Consider the following 22657-nt stretch of genomic DNA (forward strand, 5'->3'; position numbering starts at 1 on the left):
GCTAACACCCCCTCCCCCACCTGGTGTCCGGGTTTCTTGGCAACAGAAAGGCGCAAGGCGGCAAACTCCATGGGATTAATTTAATTAACATTCAATTTATTAAATGTGTAGGTAGGTAAAGGACCCCCGGGCTAAGTCCAGTCAAAGGTGCAGCGCTCAGCCAGTGTTTGTTCACAGACAGCTTTCCGGGTCATGTGGACAGCACGACTAAACCGCTTCTGGTGCAACGGGATACCTGACGGTGCCAGAGTGCACGGAAACGCCGTTTACCTTCCTGCCACAGTGGTACCTATTTGTCTACTTGTGCTGATGTGCTTTTGAACTGCTAGGTTGGCAGGAGCTGGGACAAAGCAATGGGAGCTCACCACCGTCACAGGGGATTCGACCCGCTGACCTATCCATCAGCAAGCCCAAGAGGCTCAGAGGTTTAGACCACAGTGTCCCCCACATTAAATTTGTATACCGCCCTATACCCGTGGGGCTCGGAGTGGTTCACCACACAAAGCAGGGCCAAAACTAGGCTTTATTTCACCCAGGACAAAGACCCAGTTTGGCACCACCCATGTGCACATTTTATACCCTCCAACATTTCTCTGATGCAAATAGGGAGTCCTATTCAATAATAATAATACCCCACCCATCTGGCTGGGTAGCCCCAACCACTCTGGGCGACTTCCAACATATATAAAACATACTAAAACTTAGGGTTGCAAATGTCAGGAATTTAATGGAGATGCTGAAGCTGCAAGCAGCGCCTGGGCAAAAATCTTCAAAAACAGCTCAAAAACGTCCGGTTTTTCAAAAAAAAAAAAAAGCTAAAGAACTTTTCTGTCCAGATTTTCAGTTTTTGAAATATGGCACCCCTAATTAAACATAAAAACCCCTTCCCTATACAGGGCTGCCTTCAGATTGCTCGGGGGCCACATGACGTCTAGTCAACATTTCAATGAAAGGGAAGATGTGACCAGTGAATAGAATGCCGATTGTCAATATTGACCCCCTTAGATTGTCATATAGTTCTGGCTGCCCGACGGTTGAAAGCAAGTCTGACAGCTGTTTACAAACCCCTCACCACATGGTTTCGCTGGGAAGGACTAGGCTTGTAATATGTGAGATAAGAGGGGCAGCCTCCAGCATACAATGGGCCCAGAGCCAAATGCCATCTAGCTCGGAGATGATTACGCAGCTCAACATAATCTCCTTATACAGCCTAAGATCAGAAGAAGAATGGGGCAGAAGAAGCGCAACTCGGCTGATTTGGGATGTGGGATTGGTGTGCTGCATTAGGAGCAGGAGCCGGGAACCAGCATATGAGTGTCTGAACATCACCAGCCTTTTCTCCCCAATTATATTTTGTTAAGTTTCAACCCTGGGCGTAGCAGCTGCCCCCCCTCCCTCCCTGATCAAGTAAACAAATAAAAATACTTAACAAACCAGTTCTGTGTTGTCTATTATTTTACCTGTGCATTCTTCTTTGGTTGGAACTTCTTATTCCTCCCATTTCTGTGCATATAGAATCCTAGCTGGTGCTGTTACATACATAAACAACTTTTGATTTTAAATAAATAAATAAGTTCTGCCCCTATAATCCCTAACAGAAGTACTTCGGGCCCTTTTGATATACAGTGGTACCTCGGGTTAAGTACTTAATTCGTTTGGGAGGTCGTCTGTTCTTAACCTGAAACTGTTCTTAACCTGAAGCACCACTTTAGCTAATGGGGCCTCCCGCTGCTGCCGTGCCGCCGGAGCACGATTTCTGTTCTCATCCTGAAGCAAAGTTCTTAACCTGAAGCACTAATTCTGGGTTAGCGGAGTCTGTAACCTGAAGCGTATGTAACCTGAGGTACCACTGTACTCATTTTAAACATCTTTTCTTTTTTTGGTCTCGTCATGTATCATTTCTAAAAATACCCTTGCTTTCTTGCAAGTCCACCACATGTGTGTGGGGGGGACGACCCCCCTCAGCCTGTTTGCAGAACATCAGCAGCCTAAGAGGCCTAAAGAAGTGAGGCAAGTGGTGGGTGCTTGCAGAAACTATTTCCCTGCCATTAGCATCTGCATTAATCACCCGTGAAAGGAAGTTCCAGTTCTCCACACATCAGCAAAGTTTTCCTCATTTGGTTCTGGGGGTTTCTCCCAGGTTTCTTAGCCTGGGTTTCCCCCGAGTTCCTCATTCTGTATTCTTCTTTGCCTGGTGTGGATTTCCCCTGGATTTCCTTGGCCAGGAACTCCTTATACAGCATCACGATTCCCATACATTTGGCCCTTTGGCAAGTCTTGCATGCCTGCGGTTCTGGCTGATCCACTCTCCCCTATTAACATGTCAGAAGTGAGCTCTCTGCAAACTTCACAGAGTAGGCAAAGGCAACTCTTTATTAGAAAAAAAAACACAACCCCAGGATCTGCTCAGATAACCAGGTCTAACAAACACAGCAACTCTCTTTGGTAGGTCTTGCCCCGGTGAGGCAGTTGCAGAGACTAAAGGTCCCCGCCTTCCCACAAATGCCTAAATCTCCTCCTCTCCAGGGTTTTCCCCAAGCAATCTGAGACTGTGCCAGCATGCCTACCTGCCTGTGCTCCTCTCCCTTCATTCCTCTGGGAGAGGGGAGGGGAGCTTGTCGTAGCAGAAGGGGGAGACCCCCCTGTGCTTCTTCATCAGCCTCTGGGCATCCCTTCTCTCCTGCTTCCGTTTCTGATTCTGGACTTCTCTCTAGCACAGACTCTCCCTGCTCACTAAACCCTGTCACCTCTTCAGCTTCAGATACCTCCCCCTCTGACCATTCATTGTTGTCCCACCCCCTGGGCTCCGAGCCTTCTTCCTTTGGGGGTTGCCCAGCTGATGCCTTCAACCATTCCTCTGCGTCCAACCAGTCCATGACGTAACATTTCCCAGCCGTCAGCACAGTAGATTGCACACTTGCAGCAGATAGCTGTTGGCAACAGCGTTTGTTTAAGCATCTCGTCTCCCACACAAAACCATTACCATGCACCATGAAGTGATCACAGCAAACCTGTTTGCAGAAATATAACATCAAACCCCACAGATGCCATGGAACATACCTATGGGAAATAACAGAGACTAAAACAAGATGCCTTCACAAACAAACAGAGAAGGAGCTAAAAATATTGCCTATCGGAACCTTCCACATTGGAACCACAGGAAATAATTGTGCCCTACGAAGGGCTATTTCTATATATCCCACATTAAGCAATGACAGAATCTCTATTGTATAAGTAAAGTGCACTTGACCAAAAATACAGTTATGCAATGCAATGATAAGGACAGCCGTCCTGGGCATTTTGACATTTCACAAAATATATTTGGTTACAGGTAAAAGAGATTTCACAAAAACTGGGCAACAACCTTCACATTCTTAAAACGATCACCAGTTGCCGAGATCTCATATTTACTCAGATCCTGTTAATATTACTAGGCTACCAAAATGATTTCAGCTTCTTGGTGGAAACGCATTTTCAGTTGCATGGTAACCTTGGCAACAGTATTATATTTTTGGATCCCTAACAATGTATTCTGTTTATTGTAATCAAGTGATTTCAAGATGCTAGCTCTGGGCCACAAATATAAGATCAGAGATTTGAGCGTATGGCTAAAATTTACTTTAGACATATGAATATTTTTAATGGGATTTGTTTGTGTGCATTCCTGCACACATATATACATATCTTACATACCCATTAAAAATCAGGTCACTTTAACAAGTTCTTCTCTATTTGAGCAGGAATAAATGTGAATACTTACTGCTTACAGTACCTTTTTTTCAAATACGGGACACCCAAGCAACAGATAATTTACCGTATTTTTCGCACCATTGGACGCACCGGACAATAGGACGCACTTTGTTTTAGAGGGGGGAGAACAAGGGAAAAAAAATCTCCCCCTCTCTGCCCAGCGCCCCTTCAGTGAAGCGGCAGGAGGCGCTGCACAGAGAGGGGGAGAACTTTCCCCCTCTTGTTTTCCTGCTCTAAAACAAGGTGTCGTTTAAGGTGTGTTCAGGCGGCTACCTTGGAAGCCTGGAGAGCGAGAGGGGTCGGTGTGCACTGACCCCTCTCGCTCTCCAGGCTTCAGGTTCCTTTCGACCTGCTCTTTGGAGCTGGGGGGGGGGAGCCCACCACCAGCCCCAAAGAGCAGGTCAGGGAGCAGCGGAAAGGCGCAGCAGAGAGGCTCCTGCCATAGCTGCGTGTCACCTCTCCAGCTGGGAGAGGGTCGCGGGAGGCTGCTTTAGCCCCGCGCGCGCTCTCCCGGTTGGAGAGGTGACACGCAGCTATGGCAGGAGCCTCTATAGCAGCGCGTCACCTCCCCAGCCGGGAGAGCGCGCGCGGGGCTAAAGCAGCCTCCCGCGACCCTCTCCCAGCTGGAGAGGTGACACGCAGCTATGGCAGGAGCCTCTATAGCAGCGCGTCACCTCCCCAGCCGGGAGAGCGCGCGCGGGGCTAAAGCAGCCTCCCGCGACCCTCTCCCAGCTGGAGAGGTGACACGCAGCTATGGCAGGAGCCTCTATAGCAGCACGTCACCTCCCCAGCCGGGAGAGCGTGTGCGGGGCTAAAGCAGCCTCCCGCGACCCTCTCCCAGCTGGAGAGGTGACACGCAGCTATGGCAGGAGCCTCTATAGCAGCGCGTCACCTCCCCAGCCAGGAGAGGGTCGCGGGGTGCTTCTTTAGCCCCGCGTGCGCTCTCCCGGCTGGAGAGGTGACGTGGGGCTGTAGAGGCTCCTGCCATAGCTGCGCTTCACCTCTCCAGCCGGGAGAGGGTCGCGGGGCTATGGCGTCTTCGCTCCATAGGACGCACACACATTTCCCCTTCATTTTTGAAGGGGAAAAAGTGCGTCCTATAGAGCGAAAAATACGGTAGATCCCATCTAGCAACCCAGCCAAATGGGCAGGGGATCATCATCATCACAATTTATTTATTATTATTCATATTGTTACACTGGTAGTTGCAAAAAAGCGTGTCAGTACTTTATTCAGAGAACCATCTGTAGAATTAATAGAAGTATAAAATTAGTATGTGAGCATGCAGATCCTTTTCTTAACCTATGGAAGTTTGAAAATGTATGCCTTTGTTAGAAACACAATGTGACCACAACATCAGAGCCATGCATATTCCAGCTGATAGCCAACACTGCAGTAGAATGATCTCTGGTGGGATTGTACGTCTGCCGTCTTGCACTGGGGGAAGAGGAGCATTGATTTAGGGTGTGCTGATCTGACATCACACCACAATGCCACAATGAAACAATGGCAGGGAGAAGAGCAGCATTTTTTGAAAAGTAGCTGCCCAAAATGATTTAATAATATCTTGGCTACCTTGCCTTACAACGACAGATAATCTATACGCCATGTGTGCTTTTGAAAGAAGAACTCTGTGTCTATTTCTGATTCCATTTTATATTTTTAAAGGAACATTTTGCATGCTTTTAATCCTAGCACAATAGATTAAAAGGGTTTGCTGGAACGATGTTTTCTACCTTTGAGAGATCTACAGACAGAAAAGACATACTTGACGGAAAACATTAGCCAAAGATGGAGAATTTTGGAAAGAACCTACAGCCTTCTCACAGGTAGCAAAGTGAGGTTCAGTCACTGGTGAACGTTCATACGTTACCAAGCAAACGAGGGAAAAGGCAGAAAATAGCTCTATTATATTTCTGAGCACCTGCCTGGTGTCAGCTTCAATGGAAAAGACCCTTTCAGTAATGGATACCCTAACTGAGACAGGTGGTAGCAGCTTCTGGTCGTGCAATTGATACAGGTGCTGTCAAGAACTGCACTGCAATGTTTATTCAAGTACCATGGAATTGGCAGGATAGCACATCTTCTGATGCAGCTGGGGACTCATATATAGGCCATATGTTGTTCTTCCGTCAAGCTGGGTCAGGGCCAGAATTTCCACATGGATTGCAAACATCTGCGCCACTTATAGCAGCTCAAAACCTCCACATTGCAATGCCTGAATTCACTTCAGTGTAACTGATATCAGCAGAGGACCTGGAGAATTTGATGGTGGGAAACATTGCCGTAACGTGGCTATATCTATCATAGCAAAAAACCCGAAAATGTCTGGGAAGGTAGGGTAAAATGTTTGCCGAAATTTTAGGATGTTTATTCCAAGGATGAGTACAAAACCTATGTATGTTCTGGCTTGGTTCTTTAACTGCAGCTTACCTCCCCTGGCCTGTAAACACACAGATACACAAAACAGGAAAGGAAAGAATAAACTTCCACTCCCAGTGTGTGTGTGTGTGTGTGTGTGTGTGTGTGTGTGTGTGTGTGTATATATAATTCTCCCATACTTTCTGACATCATCTCTCACGCCCATGAATAGAAGTACCTCAGTAAGTAAACCAGACAGATTTTCAGCCTGTGGTGTAGTGGTTAAGAGCGGTAGACTCGTAATCAGATGCAGTAGGTGCTAAGTTTTGGACTAAGAGGGCAAGAACTATGGCAAAAGATGTCTTGATTAATCTCTTTATCTTCCATTTAGAGTTATAGGTCTAAAAACACCCTTTTCAAAAACATTTCCTTTCTTTTTTAATTTCCCCTTTAATTAAGCGTTAGTTCCGATTAAGAAAGGTACAACGGGCTGATGGCTGCCAGCTGCTGATCCTGTAGGTTCACCATGGACTCAGCTACACAGCTGCAAATAAAGCGTTTTAAATGTGTTGTAAAAATGCAACATACAAATGTGACACTAGATGGTGGCAGTGAGCTATGTGAAATTCAATGCTTTTTTAAAAACAGGGGTTTTAAAAAGCATTTTCATGGTGTTTTTTAAATATGTGTGTAATTTCTACCCATATCTGTACTTAAAAACAGGAAAAATAAAATTACAATATAATGAAATAATTATCGCGGTTATCATCAGAAGCTTAAAAAAAATCTTTTTTGCTTATTCAATCATAAACATATAGTTCAATGACATATTGAAATACAAATAAAGGGGAAACAATACTGCAGAAAAATGAAAATTAATTATACACACACAAGATACAAATAACAAATAATATAGTTTTGCTCAGGAAAAAATATAAATGCTATGTTATATTCTTTCACAGGCCAGAACTTTTAGACCCAATTCCAAGAAAAAGCTGATAATAACATTTTTTTTAGTGATATCACTTCAGACTGCTGGTGAGGATTCAAAGGCTTGAATGTTCCCACACACATTTTCCCCCACCCCAAATCCCAGTGCATAGAAAATAGGATGACACTAGATTTCTAGGTGAGCTGTGTTTTTTTTAATTTTCTTTGGACGAGCATCCAGTCAGGTAAAATCGCACCTGTTGTGATTTCATTCCTCCCGTTGCAGGATGTGTGATTGTTTTCACATGTCTGTGTTGACATTCCATAGTGTTGGAGTCATGAGAACGGAAGTTCAGTTACACTGTTCCGTTATGTTGTACTTTTGCTTTTCTGCTCTCTCGGAGATGAAGGAGAGAAGAGCCATGATTTCCTTTGCTCTGTTTTGTACATAATAAAGTAGCTTAGAAATCCACACCTCCAATGCCTAGCTTCTGCTTGGACTCTGCTTTTGTATTGCGGATATCTGTCGCAGAAGCGCATCGGAAAAGAAGAGTGATGAATCATCCCAAGGGTCGCTTGTGGGGGAGAACACTCCTGTCTGGCGTTCTCTAGATGGTGCAAGAAGCCCAGCAAGGTCTTTCTCCATGTACCCAGGCACCAACAGCAGCTGCAGTTTGAAGTGGTACAGAGCAATTATAGGTAGGTTATAATTAAGCTACCATGACTGCAATCACTGAGTTGCATTGGACATACCGGTAGTTGAAGGAGATCATTCCATCAGTGCAAAGCCTTTCTACTTGCCTGATGGAATCACCTCCCCTTTCCTCCTCTCTGGCACCACCTTGCTATTTGGAAGGTTTCCCCCACCATCTTGAGCAGATTTGGGGAGGGCATGTGAGCCGGGAGCAGAGGGGGAAATCCAGTTGTGCTAGGAGGAATTCTGGCACTGATCTCTTCTGGGAATAAGTCTCATTGAACTCAGCGGGACTTGTTTCTAAGTCAAGAAGAGACATGAGACTCTTAATCTAACGGTCATGGGTTCAAGTTCTGCTCTGGGTGAAAGATTCCTCCATTGCAGGGGGCTGGACTGGATGAGTCTCGTGGTCCCTTCCAGCTGTACAAGTCTATGATTGCACTCAGTGGTAAGAGTTGGTTGCTGGGTGTCTTCCAAGGCAAATCTAATCACAGCTGCGTCTTCCTTTTTGCTTTGCTTTCTCAAACTTTCTACTTCCTGCGTTAGGGTTCCTATATCGCCAAATTTGCTGTGGTTGATCCCTGAAATGGGCAGAGTCTATCAAACAGGAGTGAGAGTACAATAAGAATAGGATACCCCTTTCCCGGAATGAACTTCCTCCTACACAATCATTACATTTGTCATGCTAACGTTCCATATCCTGGCCATGTGAACCTCACCTCAACCAGGAAACACATGCGCCTGTGCTCTTGTCATCCTAACAAAACAAAAATAATTAAACCAGCCAACTCTTGTGTGTATTGTGTTTTTTGACAAGATGATGCATCCGCAAATCACAGAGAGAGGCTGAGGAGAGAGAGATGCACATTCAGTGATACATTTTTTCACGGTGGAAGCTTCTGATTTTCTTGTGGTACACATCTTCCTGGTACACATCTTCGCCCCCAATTTATCTGTGCCCTTTCCGTGTCACTCTCCTAGCTGCAAAAAGTCTGGTGTGTGCGTTTTGTAAGTGGATTTGTCGAGCTGCAGTCACAGAGTCCCTTGATCCACTTTGCACAAAACCTAATGTTCTGGTGTGCGATTGAATCACTCCCACAAAGTCCTGACAGTCTGGAGGCGCTGAGAGACAGCAGTCCTATACAAGGTATAAATATAGGCTGAAGCTCTCTTCACATGCAAACTGTGAATCTGGATGCACTAGATGTGCACATTTTAACCCACACCAAAAAAAGAAAAAAGGGGGGGGAAGGAACATGCAAAATATGCCTGAATTTTCTCTCTCTTTCTCTCTTCAAGTCTAATACTAAAGCAAGCAAGCTCTGATGCTAATTGGCCTCTTACCATATATGTATTCTTATTCACATTGCATAGATACGGGCAAATTGTTCAGACTCCTCTATGACCTTTTAAAAAGGCAGCAGCAAGGTAGCAATCATCTTGTGTCATCCAAAATTGGGGTTAAATTTAGGTGCATGGCAAATAGCGCCATCTGGTGGAAATGATAGGATTTGTAAATCACTTTGCCCTTTTTTAAACTTCATTAACTAGGCTTTTTTGTTTTGCTTTGTTTTGTTTTGTTTTGTTTTCTGTTTGGTCAGGCACCAAAGTATTTTCAGAGGCAAGCGATGCAAAAGAGAAGATTTAAAAGTCACGTGCTGAAATCCTGACACGAAATAAACCTCCCTGCTTATTTCACTGTGACTCAGATTTGGGTGGTGGTTGGTGCAGTAAAATGATTAAAATGCAACTTCAGTATTGAAGAGATGTTGTTTTTTCGGCTCAGTTGCTATTGACACTTTCCAAAAAAAGAAGTTCAATTTAAATAAACGCAACACCATTTCAAGTAAAGGTGGTTAGGGCAGGGTGATATGGTAAAAATATTTAGCAGCATATACCATATAAAAATGCTCTTTTTTCTTATTAAAGGTAAAGGTAAAGGGACCCCTGACCATTAGGTCCAGTCGCGGATGACTCTAGGGTTGCGGTGCTCATCTCGCTTTATTGGCCGAGGGAGCCGGCGTACAGGTCATGTGGCCAGCATCACAAAGCCGCTTCTGGCGAACCAGAGCAGTGCACGGAAACGCCGTTTACCTTCCCGCTGGAGCGGTACCTATTTATCTACTTGCACTTTGATGTGCTTTCGAACTGCTAGGTTGGCAGGAGCAGGGACCGAGCAACGGGAGCTCACCCTGTCGCGGGGATTCGAACCGCTGACCTTCTGATCAGCAAATCCTGGGCTCTGTGGTTTAACCCACAGCGCTACCTGCCGCTGCCGCCGGAGCACGATTTCTGTTCTCATCCTGAAGCAAAGTTCTTAACCCGAGGCACTATTTCTGGGTTAGCGGAGCCTGTAACCTGAAGTGTCTGTAACCTGAAGCATCTGTAACCCGAGGTACCACTGTACAGCATATATTCAAAGCAAAAAACAGTGGCAATTTGTTGTTGACAGAGGACAGCTGGACATATAAAGGGCCCCATTACCTGTGAGATTTTGACCAGCTTCGGCCCACCTGAAGCTGATACAGGCTCGTCTTATCTTGAGCCCAAGCAGAGTAGTCCACACAGCAGAAGGATAAGCAGTATGTGCCACATTCTTAACTTTATTTCCACTCTATGCTGAGAGAATACAAACATGCATCTTGCCTCTGTGAGAGCAGAGAAGCAACTGTCTCTCTAACAAAGAAACCGAGAGAACACTGAAAAACAGGAAACCAGTGTACGTCACATCCAGTCTCCCATTCCCGTGGGAATCCAACAGTAACTTGGACTGTGGAATGTAAAACCATGTCTTGTGACTGCAGTTGCTGCTCAGTGAGGGAAATAGAAACCAACATTACCTTCAGCAGCTTCGGGCCTCATCAAACCTAAATCCGGTCCTGTATCTATGTCCCTTACATTGCAGGGAGGCTCAGCTAAACTCCTGTAATATTTATCTGCATACTGCCAGAAGCGTCACTTCCTAATTTCTGCAGATCACAGCACTGTTAAAGGCACAAGAGTACAGCCTTGCTGGGGTTTTTCCTGGTCTGTCAGCAATGCTGGTGGTGAATGATTGTGTTCGACCAAAAAGATGTTTAAGAGAAGGGATGGAGCTGGGAGCTAGAATAGAGGGGAGAAGGAGGGTAGTGGTGTGGTATCAGTATAATTTACATGACTGTTGCTCGTCCTCTTTTGCTTTGCTAATATGGCTTCCACGGTTTCCCCTGAAAGATGCTTTGTGCCTTTAACAGCTGCATGAAAGGCAGAAATTCAGCAGATAAGACTGTCCCTTGCCATGGAGCTGAAATGGAAACTGTATCTTCTGAATGTTCTGTCTGCTGTGCAAGCAAAAAAAATAAATGAATGAATGGGTGCTCTGCCAGGCCCTATCTAGCCTGTGTACGTTAGTTAGTTATTATTATTTTTTATCGAACTGTTCTTTTTTATTTAAAAAAAAAGTTGCAAAACCCATTGCACAAACTAATTATCAACTTTTCTGACCTTGGAGATACTATGAGTACAACTCAGCAGATCTTAACCGTTGGTTTAACATTTAAGCTGTTCACGACTCTTTTTTTTTTTTTTTTTTTGCTTCTGGACATTAATCTAGGAAAGAGAACTCGGATCTGCTGGCTGCTATGAATGACTCCCTGGGTCATAAGGCCAGTGCTTTTTTCCGGGGGGGGGGGGAGAGACTCAGGGGTATGCATACTCCTTAAAATTTTGTGAATCTAAGTTTGGCCTCATTGAGGAGCAGTATTTCAAGATGACTAGGAAAACGAGAGTACCCCTAAACATTTTTTTTTTGGGGGGGACACTGTGTAAGGCCACCAGAAACCTATCAAAACCATTTACATTTTTTTTTTGGGGGGGGAATCATGAATTTATAGAGAAGTGTGTAGAAATAGTTTTTTTCCATGGCTGTTGTCCTATAACCATTTTTTATTGTTGTTATTATAATAATTGATTCTCCCGCAATCTTCTAAACAGCCATCTAAAGGCAATTTACACATAAGATTATTATAAATGGTTAAAACACATATACAGTATCTCAAATGCATTTAGGATTGGAAAAAAGCAAATGCTCATGGTAAAAAAGAGGCCCGTTTATCCAGATGGGAAATCCTGTCAGTAAAAAGAAATGCGCAGATAGAGAGCACTTGTCGGGTTTCGACAGGAATGCTATTTCACAGGACAGAGACAGCCACACTCAAAACCCTGCTCTGAGTTATTGTAGAGGCAGCTTATGAGATCTTTGCAGGAGAAGCTGTCCCGTGGACTGCAGCGATCTCTTGGGTGTACAGTGGTACCTCGGGTTAAGTACTTAATTCGTTCCGGAGGTCCGTTCTTAACCTGAAGCACCACTTTAGCTAATGGGGCCTCCTGCTGCTGCCGCACCGCTGCCGCACGATTTCTGTTCTTATCCTGAAGCAAAGTTCTTGTGGCTTCAAGAGAAGTTTGATCTGGCAAAGCTTCCCCACAACTGCACAATCCAATGTATGGGAGAAGGAAGCCCGGCCGTATTAAATGTGGGGAAAGGGTGGCAGCCTCAGTCTTTGGGTAAGGGTCACCTCGTTAATTCCTGCTTGTTATGTATCCATTTGGGTTAGCGTTTAGCTGCCGAATTGTCAAACTTGGCTTCGTTTATGCAAAGCACCAGCAGGAACTAGTGGTGGTTGGACAGACATGTTATTGGCTACTCAAGAAAAACATTGCACAAAAGTATAAAAGCTGTAGAATGTTTTATTACATTTCAGTGTAGCACCACACAATATTACCATCTTTTACTCTTGTTGTTCTCACTGTAGCTTTGTGAATTTACACCCCAATTTGTGCCCAGTGTAGTTGTAGCTACCTACAACTGAGGTGAAATAATTTTGCTTTGTTTCAGTTTATCCGTAGAAAATCTTCATGATCCCTGGCACATCCTTAACTTCCATTGGTGGTTTTCTTGGACTCCCGGGCTGCATAAATTTCTTAACTGTAGGGATGCTGCTGATTCTTACTTTAAAAGCCTGAAAAGAGAAACAGCAAAACATTTAGAAGAGAAAAGGAGAAGTCTTATAGCAAAAATGGTGGCATTCCTGAAGAATCATCTCTCACCATGATGGTAGTACAACTTGATCATCAATACTGAAACTATTTATGAGAAACGTTATTATCTACAAAACACAGTTATTTCAAGGTTGCTCCTTTGAAGATGGAAGCCACTATTTGCAGGCTTGTGAGTTGCTTTTAAGAGTCCACGGTTAATTCACAAATGGCTTATCCATGAATATGGGCCTTATTTGTGTGATGGAAACCCAAGTCACGTTTCAGAGACGATGGTGTTTCTGCAGCCTGATTGTATTCTGTAATTTGTAGGGTCAATGTAACCTTTGCTCCCAGCCTGTATTTCCCTTTTACAACTTTGAGAAACGTGTCTCCTGTTACTATTATAAATCAGGGGGTCCTGTTCAAGGAGATAAACAACTGCCAAAGTACTTAGACAGCTGCTTTATGCCTGGCATGAGACATACAAACATTTGCAAATATATTTTTTAAGCTCATTTTAGAATGCAGGCCTTGATCTGATGCCTCAATGCTACATGCTCAATCACCAAAACACACACGCACACATATACACTATATGCGTACAGACATTTTTAAAGCCTGGGAACCTGCACAATCTATCTGTTGTATACCAGCAAAGGTCCCCAGAGAATTACAGTGCTGTACCAAGTACGCGGGTGGCGCTGTGGGTTAAACCACAGAGCCTAGGACTTGCCGATCAGAAGGTCGGTGTTCGAATCCCCGCGACGGGGTGAGCTCCCGTTGTTCAGTCCCTGCTCCTGCCAACCTAGCAGTTTGAAAGCACGTCAAAGTGCAAGTAGATAAATAGGTACCGCTCCAGCAGGAAGGTAAACGGCGTTTCCGTGCGCTGCTCTGGTTCGCCAGAAGCGGCTTAGTCATGCTGCCCACATGACCTAGAAGCTGTGCACCGGCTCCCTTGGCCTGTAAAGCGAGATGAGCGCCCCAACCCCAGAGTCGGCCACGAATGGACCTAATGGTCAGGGGTCCCTGTACCTTTACCTTACCGAGTATACCTTGGAAAACGGAATATGGAGTCTCACTTTGGGGCAGTTTGACTTGAATGGTATTTGCAATTAGCAGACATATTGTTCCCTATGGTGTGTCGCTGCGTCCAACCCCCTTGCTATTCTGCTACTCTTGTATGGATAGCGTGCTCTAGCACAGAGGTAGGGAACCTATGACCTTTCCCTTATGGACGGCCTACATTTCCCATCAGCCCCAGCCAGCATGGCCAGTGATTGGGGTGGATGGGAGCTGCAGTGCAGCAAGATCTGGAGAGTTTCACAGCTAATGAGAACTTGCAAGAGCCAGGGAACCTGTACAGTGGTACCGCAGGTTAAGTACTTAATTTGTTCCGGAGGTCCGTTCTTAACCTGAAACTGTTCTTAACCTGAAGCACCACTTTAGCTAATGGGGCCTCCTGCTGCTGCCACGCTGCCGGAGCACAATTTCTGTTCTCATCCTGAAGCAAAGTTCTTAACCTGAAGCACTATTTCTGGGTTAGCGGAGTGTGTAACCTGAAGCGTATGTAACCTGAAGAATATGTAACCCGAGGTACCACTGTACCTACTTAGGCAAGTTTTTAATGTTTGATGCTTTATCGTGTTTTTCATGTTCTGTTGGGAGCCAGCCAGAGTGGCTGGGGAAACCCAGCCAGATGGGCGGGGTGTGTATAAATCAATCAATCAATCAATCAATCAATCAATCATCAATCATTACAAAAACAACAACAACAACACCTGTTCATCCTCTATCTTTTATAATAAGTTGTGAAATTGTGTTGCTTACCTTTAAAAGAGGGAATTGGGAGAGAATATCAGCCTTCAGCTCTTCTGCCATTAAAATGGCTTCAAGCAGTTGAATATCTGCTTTGCTGAGCTGATTTCCCACCAGGAAATTTTGCCTGTGATCTCTGAGGACCTACGGAGCGGGAAATGTTTTAAGAGTACTTCAGGTACATAAACAAAATGGAGAATATATATTTGGGCAACTTTTGTAAACCAAGCACCCAGATAATATTGCATCATGACATGAAGAGGATTTGGATCAGTACTGAGGTAAGGAGTGCCGAACCCCCCCCCCCACTTCATCTGAAAAGCCACTGCACCAAAAGTGAGAAGCTGGAGTATTAACAAGCTGTGTGCTATGCTTACTCTTCTCTCACACCACTAAAATGTTTCCTTTTAGCTCAGGACATGGTCTAAAATTTACTGTTGCCATTTGGAAAATGAAGAATTAAGAAAATGATTTCTGACAGACCAGGCAGTCCTGTCAAGATTACCAGCTGCCAACTACAGTTGAGCATAGGTGACTCTGTTCTCTCAAAAGGGGTTGTAAGTTCCGTTCCTTCTTTGCCTCGTACCTTTTCGAAGGCTGGGAAGTATCTGGTGGTGGCTTTTTCGACAATGTTTGCAAACTCCTTCTCCCTCGTGTCAGCTGGCCTGATGGGAAGCATCAGCATCAGTTCATACAGATCCATAGTACCTTCACAATACATATCAATCCTGAGGGAAAGAAAATGTTGTTGTGACTGGATCGCCAGGGACCATGGGACTTGGTGTGGTACATTGAAAATCGCGGACACCAATAAAGCTCGTGCGTCAATAGTGGGAAAGGGTTTCTTCCTCTCAGATAATAATAACAACATCAGGAATAATATTTTTTAAAAAAATATTGTGTAGCCACTTCAACAATTCAGAGCACCTCACCCACATAGAAAGACGGCAGCGAGGAACTTGAACCTCAATTTGCTTATTTCCTCCTCACACCTGATTCATGTTCCTTTCATGTCATTTCTTTTCAGATGCTCCAGGAATGTTTTTTGGCTGAAGGGTGGGCTTTAAAAAACAACTCAACTCAACCAACTCAGATAACTCAATAATAAAATCATACGGATATCCCTGGGTGCTAGACCTGTTGCCCCTCTGTAGCAGGGATAGAGAAGCTGTTTACCTCCAGAAGTTTATTTGGTTCCTACTTCCATCACCCCTGACCTTAGGCCATGCTGGCCAGGGCTAATGGAAGCAGGAGTAAAACCACATATGTAGGACAGAGTGGGATTGTGAAAATTAGCCGCACATATCTAGAGTCTTGTGGCAACTAATTCCTATTTGTATGGGGCTTTCCATGCCAAAGCCTCTTTTACCTTGTTCTCTGTGGAAAGCCCTTTAAACTATACTCTTTTCAGAAAACAGCACACATGGGCACTGGACAAATGGATATAACAACAACAACAACAACAACAACAACAACAACAACAACAACAACACAATGGTAAGACAAACAGAACCAACACAAGAGGGAGAGGGGAGAATTGAGTCATCTCAGTAGAAAAACAGGGACAATGCTTCTATATTTTGGAGAAGGTATATTTCTTCCTTTGAAAGAGCCCTTTTCTCTCTCAGTGTCTCTCAGTCTCAGTCTCTCTCTCATACACCATAATAAAAGTGCTTTCGGCATAATATCATTTGTCTGATAGAAAAAACACATTAGCAGGAAATGCCCCTATTTTCATGGGCATAAATATGCACAATGAACAAAAAACTGTATGATTTGCTGATCAGTCATAGAGACCTTCTTCAGTTACACTTTTTTTTAAGCAAATCATATTAAAAATCAGAATTATATAAGCGAAAAGGGGGGGAATGGGAAAGGTATATTGACCTCCAGTGATGCAATCTATTGAGATTAAATGAATGTCTAGGGCATGAACTTTGGAGAAACCACCTTGATTTCAAATGAACCAGTCCACATGAACTAGTTGGGAAACTGAGAGATGATATTAGCTCACATTGCTCAATCTTGAACCTTTTTTGTTTTAGTTGGCAGTCACAGGGAGTTGAAATGCGCTGACTCATAGCTTGTCAGCAGATTATATCACAGACTAGAGATTTCTTCTTGGATCATGCATTAATAACAAAACTTATAGAAATGTTACAGTACAATGCTCTCTGCTTCACATCCTTCCCATAGAGATTGTATTTGGTTGCAATGTAGTTGAGAATAGCTCGCGTCTGCACCATCTTCATCCCATCAATTTCCACCATGGGCGCTTGTTGAAAGAGCAGGACTCCATCTTTTCAAAGGAAGATGAAAAGTGTCATTTCATTCTCCCAGTTAATTACAAGGACATGTGAATTTTCAGGAACATCTGACATGCTTTGAATCTGAGTATTTACTTCTCCATTGTTCCTTTCTGATCATAAAGTTTGCCTCTGCTTTTTTTTGTATAGTGAAGAATGCTTTTGCAGAAATGTGCTAAACCTGTACAGCAAACACACAATGGATAACTAGTTTTGTGTGTATATGCTGAATCTGCTCTCTAGCTAAAAACAAGCAAACTGCCCTGCAAAATGCAGTGTTGAATATCATGTGTTGAAGGTTGCTGTCTATTGTTAGGAAACTCTCTTCGCTTTCAAAGGACAGAGTTAAAGGCAATACAACCAGATAACAACTGTAAATTCACACATATTCTTGCCGAAAATCGTGCACAGGTAACTGAGATTAAGGGCACAATGAAGAACTGGAGAACTTTGAAAACACCTATGATTAAGACTGGAAGATAGTCCCACTGAACTCAATGTGGCCCACATGTGAGGAGGCATATGTAGAATTGCAGTGACTCTTCAGAGTAGATTGTCTATTCTTCATATTGTACAGGGAATCCATCTACACTATAAACTTGCTCTTTTAACTTCCGTGTAATCTTGGTGTCTGTGTGATTATCCTCTAAAGTATCCTGAGATATTCAGATGTCATACTCACCCTTCCTTAACTTTTCCAGATCTTCGTTTGACTCAATAAATTGTTCTTTAAACTAGAAAATAAAAGAGGCAGAAGATTTCAATGGTCTCATGAAATAATTTCAGCTGCCATAAATGGCCCAGAGTTTTTCAAGCACTGGAGGAAATTTCATGGAAACCCCCTAAGTAATCTCCTCTTCTGTTGTCAATTTTTTGGGAAAGCAATACGAGATAGGAACGTGCCACAAAGCATGGGAGGGGATTATAAGGGCTGGGACAATATTAATTCCACTGCTAATGTCATTGATGGTTGAAGTGGGGATATGATATTAAAAGTGGTGTGAGTCGGAAAGCAGTTCATGCCCTGAAACAGGGAAGTCACAAAAATGGATGTCTTGGTGTGAAAGCAAGGCCAGCCCAAGACTTTTCTCTGTCTGAGACAGAACACCAAATGGTTCCCCTGCACAAGTCAATTTATTTCGGCACATGACGCAGAAAATCCCTGTCCCTGACAATAAAGGTGCCACAATAGTGAATGAAAACACTGTAAATGCGACAATTTGCTACCCTTCCAGAATAATTAAAATCAGTCACCTGAGGCAGGTGCCTCACTCTGCCATATGGTAGGACTGGACCCAACTGCCTGAAATGGATTCCTAGTCTGCATGCCTTCAAAGCACTTTGAAAGCACATGACTTCTCCCAAGGAATCCTGGGAGATCTGGTTTATCCCCACAGAGCTACAATTCTCAACACCCTCATTTATGTATGCACATAACAGCCTCGAACAAGCTATATTTCCCCATATTCTTTTTCTTGTGGGGGCGGAGAGGGATGTGCTTCAAATATGCGGTTATATTTGTACAGCCTTAAATAAATGGTGGGTTTTAGATAAATTCTGAAGACAAACCTCGACCCCAGCTGCAGCCAACAGCCACCTTATGGTTTCCATCCGGCCTCTTCCATTGATGTAGTAAAGCTTTGGTATCCCAGCCATGTTTCTAAGTGCTTACTTTTCTATTGTGATAACAGAGAGATAGAGAGATGGTGTTTAATAGAGAAACAACCACCGCTAGAGAAGGACAACTTTTTAAAATGCTGGTTGGTGATTGCTTGTAGCAGGATTTCAGATTGAAGAAGAAGAAGAAGAAGAGGAGGAGGAGTTTGAGTTTGGATTTGATATCCCGCTTTATCACTACCCGAAGGAATCTCAAAGCAGCTAACAATCTCCTTTCCCTTCCTCCCCCACAACAAACACTCTGTGAGGTGAGTGGGGCTGAGAGACTTCAGTGTGACTGGCCCAAGGTCACCCAGCAGCTGCATGTGGAGGAGCTGGGAAGCGAACCCGGTTCACCAGATTACGAGTCTATCGCTGTTAACCATTACACCACGCTGGCTCTCTTGTCTAACGGCTTCTTGTCTGTTGGTTTTAAAAAAACCAGTTTCATAATCATGATGCACAAGCAGATATGGCATATCATAGTAAAGATAAAATTGAAAATGAGTTTTTAAAAATAATGAACGTTTAACCCTCATTAGATGGCCATGATCCACAGAGGCACAAAATAGTAAATTCCCCCCTCATTCCTGCACTGTTGCCATTGTCACTATCTGCCTTGTATCTCCTAAAACAGCTCTGGAAACCTGCCTCTCCAGCATGGCTAGCTATCAGGGATGATGGGATTTTATGGTGATGGATCACATCTGGAGCCCACCTCCACCCTAAAACTATTTCAGATTTCCTCACAGAGACACTCCCTTCTCTCAACCAATTTGCCCCAGTCTCCACCATCCGTAAATTGCCAATTTAACGAAAAGCAAAAGATTTGCCTTGCCTTCCTTGCCCCCTCTTCTTGAGGTTTTGAATCCTGTTTGGTCCTTGCCTTTGTATCTATGCCATGGCACCATTTGGACAAGAGCAGGTGCTGCAGAATGGACCCATAAAACTCACCCTTTAGCTACTTAGGTGGCAATTCACACTAGAACTTTGCAAGGCAATAAGCCAAAGTCAGCCTTCCCTGTTGGAGAGCTGAGTTCGCAGGATGCTGGCATAGGAACCTCGCTCCCAAAAATGTAATGGATCTATTTCTCTGGACAACTACATGGTACATTGTTTTCACTAATAAATGCATTTATATGCACACTTTGTGCATTTTTATGCACTATTTGTCTGGAGGTATTTGTCACGTATTTGCAAATCTCAAACGAGAGCTATGTTTCAGGTGGCATATTATTTCAGAAAATGCAAATTTGGCACATTAAAATGCAAACTGAATCACATTTCTCTCGATTTCTTGAAATGAAGAATAAGTAATCAAGATAACAAACTTTTTATAAAAGAATGGAAATGGTTTATTGAATATTTGCAGATAAATTGCAAACAGATATAACCACCGGCAGGATTATTGTAATAACCTGCAGTTTCATAAGAGTACAGTATATATTTAAAGTCGATAATTAAATGAGCAAATTAAATGAATTTGGATATGCAGAAGATATTAAAAAATAAATTTAAGGAACCGCAGAAAGAGGGGAAAGGAAGACAGACTTTGAAATGTTAAAATGATTATAAAATTAATGAATATTTGAAAAGTATAATTTTTTTTTAAATCAAATTTCTCTCCCAACTCTACCCAACACTCCTTTGAGGTGCCACCAAAACCCTCAACCCACCGCTATTTGATTTTTAGAGTTCTGCCACTGTCCAGCTCCTCCCTTTGGTCTATCCAGACAGAAAAGCTTCTTTCACAAGATTACAGATCTCCAGAAAATCCTACCACCACCTTTTAATGTTCTGTTGGGAGCCACCCACAGTGGCTGGGTAAAAGAAGAAAATCTTTGGGCAGAGGTGAGGTCTTTGGGAATTGTCCCTGCACCACTCCTCTGTCAAGGGTGTCACTCTTGAGCTATGTCTCTCCAAAGGAATTGCCTACCTTTGACTACTAACCTGCTGGAAGTCCTGCTGGGCAAGTGATACTTCTTATAAGACAGAGCAAAGGCTGAACTTGTGTGCATCAAGTTTATAAAAAGCTCAGAAGCTCCACCTTCCAGCTCTGCCTTTTGTGAGACTTTTCACCTAGGGTCAAATCAGTTGCACAAAGTTAATCCACAATGGGAAAGGTTCTCTTGCAGGTACATAACGTGATGCAACTCAGTTTAGTGTAAATCTGTGCAGCTGCATTGAGGGCAAACGTTAATGTCCTTATCATAATTAACCCAAGCTCTTGTATCACTGGGCAGGAGGCCACCGCAATCTTTGGCTGCAGCTGCTGGCTAGGAAATATGGACAAAGGTCATCTACAAAGGAGTTCCCTGCTGGTGGCACTCACCTTTTGAGGGGTTTGGGGTATTTAGATGGCTGTGATTAATTTACACTGGTGTGCAAAACAGTGAGAAGTGCTTTTGGCCAAGGAGTCTGGATGCCTGTGTCAGCTGCTTCTCTTTAAAGAGTAAATTATTATTGAAAGGCTTTTTTCCATAAGGTGCAATACATTCCATACCACAATATCCATGAAACCAAACATTGGTACTAGAGCAAAGGGAAAATGAAATATCATAGCCTGATAAGAGTCTGGTAGAATAAGCAAGTTTTGCATAGCATGAACTTCTTTTGACATATAGGGTTATAGAGTAAAACACCGAGATCCAGCTCCGAGGGTCTTCTGGCAGTTCCCTCACTGCGAGAAGTGAGGTTACAGGGAACCAGGCAGAGGGCCTTCTCTGTAGTGGTGCCCCCCCCCCTGTGAAACGCCCTCCCATCAGATGTGAAGGAAATAAACAACTGCCTTTTAGAAGACATCTGAAGGCAACCCTGTTTAGGGAAGTTTTAATGTGTGATGTTTTGTCATGTTTTTAATATTCTGTTGGGAGCCGCCCAGAGTGTCTGGGGAAACCCAGCCAGATGGGCGGGGTACAAATAATAAATTATTATTATTATTATTATTATTATTATTATTATTATTATTAAGAAGACAGAAATGTTTCTGCATGATATTAGACCAGAGTAGATTATTCCCATCTAATACAGTGGTACCCCGAGTTACAAACGCCTCAGGTTACAAACGCTTCAGGTTACAAACTCAGCTAACCTGGAAGAGTTACCTCGAGTTGAGAACTTTGCCCCAGGATGAGAATGGAAATCGTGTGCTGGCGGCGCAGCGGCAGCAAGAGGCCCCATTAGCGAAAGCATGCCTCTAGTTAAAAAGTTTCAGGTTAACAACGGACCTCCAGAATGAATTAAGTTCATAACTAGATGTACCACTGTACTGGGGTTTATCCATCTAACCCATTTCTAATTTTTTGAAGACTCACTGTACTTCCTCCTCCATTATCAACTATTCTATTCTTTATGGTCATGTGGCTACTTTTTATCTACAGCTTTCTCTAAAAAAAAAAAAAAGAGCTTGTGATGGCGAGCTAGTAGAATAGTAGAAACCTATAAAACATCTCTAAAAGTGAGATTGATGTCATTAGTAGTAAAAAGGGAACTGTCATCTATCACAATATGACAGGGTGCCATGCCAACTTGAATAAAATATGGGGGGGAGCAGGTAAGCCCCACCCCGCATAATTGATCACAATATGTGGCACATGCACACGATTTGAATGGCAATGCCCATCAGCTTTGTGGGGGCCCAGTCCCCTAAAATATTTTATGGGGGGGCAAAGGGACCTTGGCCCCTAGGAATTGGCTCCTAAGCAACATGGCCTATATGGTTTTGTTCCTTCTGGACCTTAAAGGCTCTCGCTATCATTTTAGAGCATTTATTTCCAAGCTCATAATATACACGGTTACTTTTTGCATAGAGGTGCTTATATACTCAGCATCTAGTGTTTAGAAGCCCACTGTGCTTCCGCAATAAATTGGCATAAAGTTTTCAGTTCAGTCCTTGTGTCTGCTGAGGCCGATATTTCTTTCACCATCTCAGTTTGCAATGCTGATTTCTGCTTCTTCAAAATGATGGACTTTAGGCAATGTCTCCTCAGTACAGTGGTACCTTGCAAGACGAATGCCTCGCAAGACAAAAAACTCGCTAGACGAAAGGTTTTTCCGTTTTCGATTTGCCTCGCAAGACGAAATTTCCCTATGGGCTTGCTTCGCAAGACGAAAACGTCTCGCGGCTTTG

At 43.6% G+C, this 22657-nt stretch overlaps 1 protein-coding gene across 1 annotated transcript; it reads right to left on the reverse strand.

The window, feature by feature from the left end:
- Positions 1-12442: 12442 nt before the first annotated feature.
- Positions 12443-20618, reverse strand: LOC308584446 (glutathione S-transferase-like). Its single transcript, XM_081189248.1, has 7 exons — positions 20465-20618; positions 18442-18548; positions 17555-17606; positions 16733-16865; positions 15153-15294; positions 14579-14710; positions 12443-12732 (listed from the first exon to the last, which is right to left on the reverse strand). Exons 2-7 carry the CDS (start codon positions 18526-18528, stop codon positions 12610-12612), a joined length of 669 nt encoding a protein of 222 aa, XP_081045374.1. The 5' UTR covers positions 18529-18548; positions 20465-20618; the 3' UTR covers positions 12443-12609.
- Positions 20619-22657: the final 2039 nt, after the last annotated feature.

Source organism: Podarcis bocagei (assembly GCF_964188305.1).
Source record: "Podarcis bocagei genome assembly, chromosome: 3".
In the NCBI taxonomy this organism is placed as follows: domain Eukaryota; kingdom Metazoa; phylum Chordata; class Lepidosauria; order Squamata; family Lacertidae; genus Podarcis; species Podarcis bocagei.

Coding starts and splice junctions, on each gene's coding strand:
- LOC308584446 (XM_081189248.1), bottom strand. CDS start 18,528: ATGGCTGGGATACCAAAGCTTTACTACATCAATGGAAGAGGCCGGATG. Junction 17,607..18,441: donor TGGCTGCAGCTGGGGTCGAG/GTTTGTCTTCAG, acceptor TTTATTTTCTAG/TTTAAAGAACAATTTATTGA. Junction 15,295..16,732: donor GATGTGAAGCAGAGAGCATT/GTACTGTAACAT, acceptor TCTTTCCCTCAG/GATTGATATGTATTGTGAAG.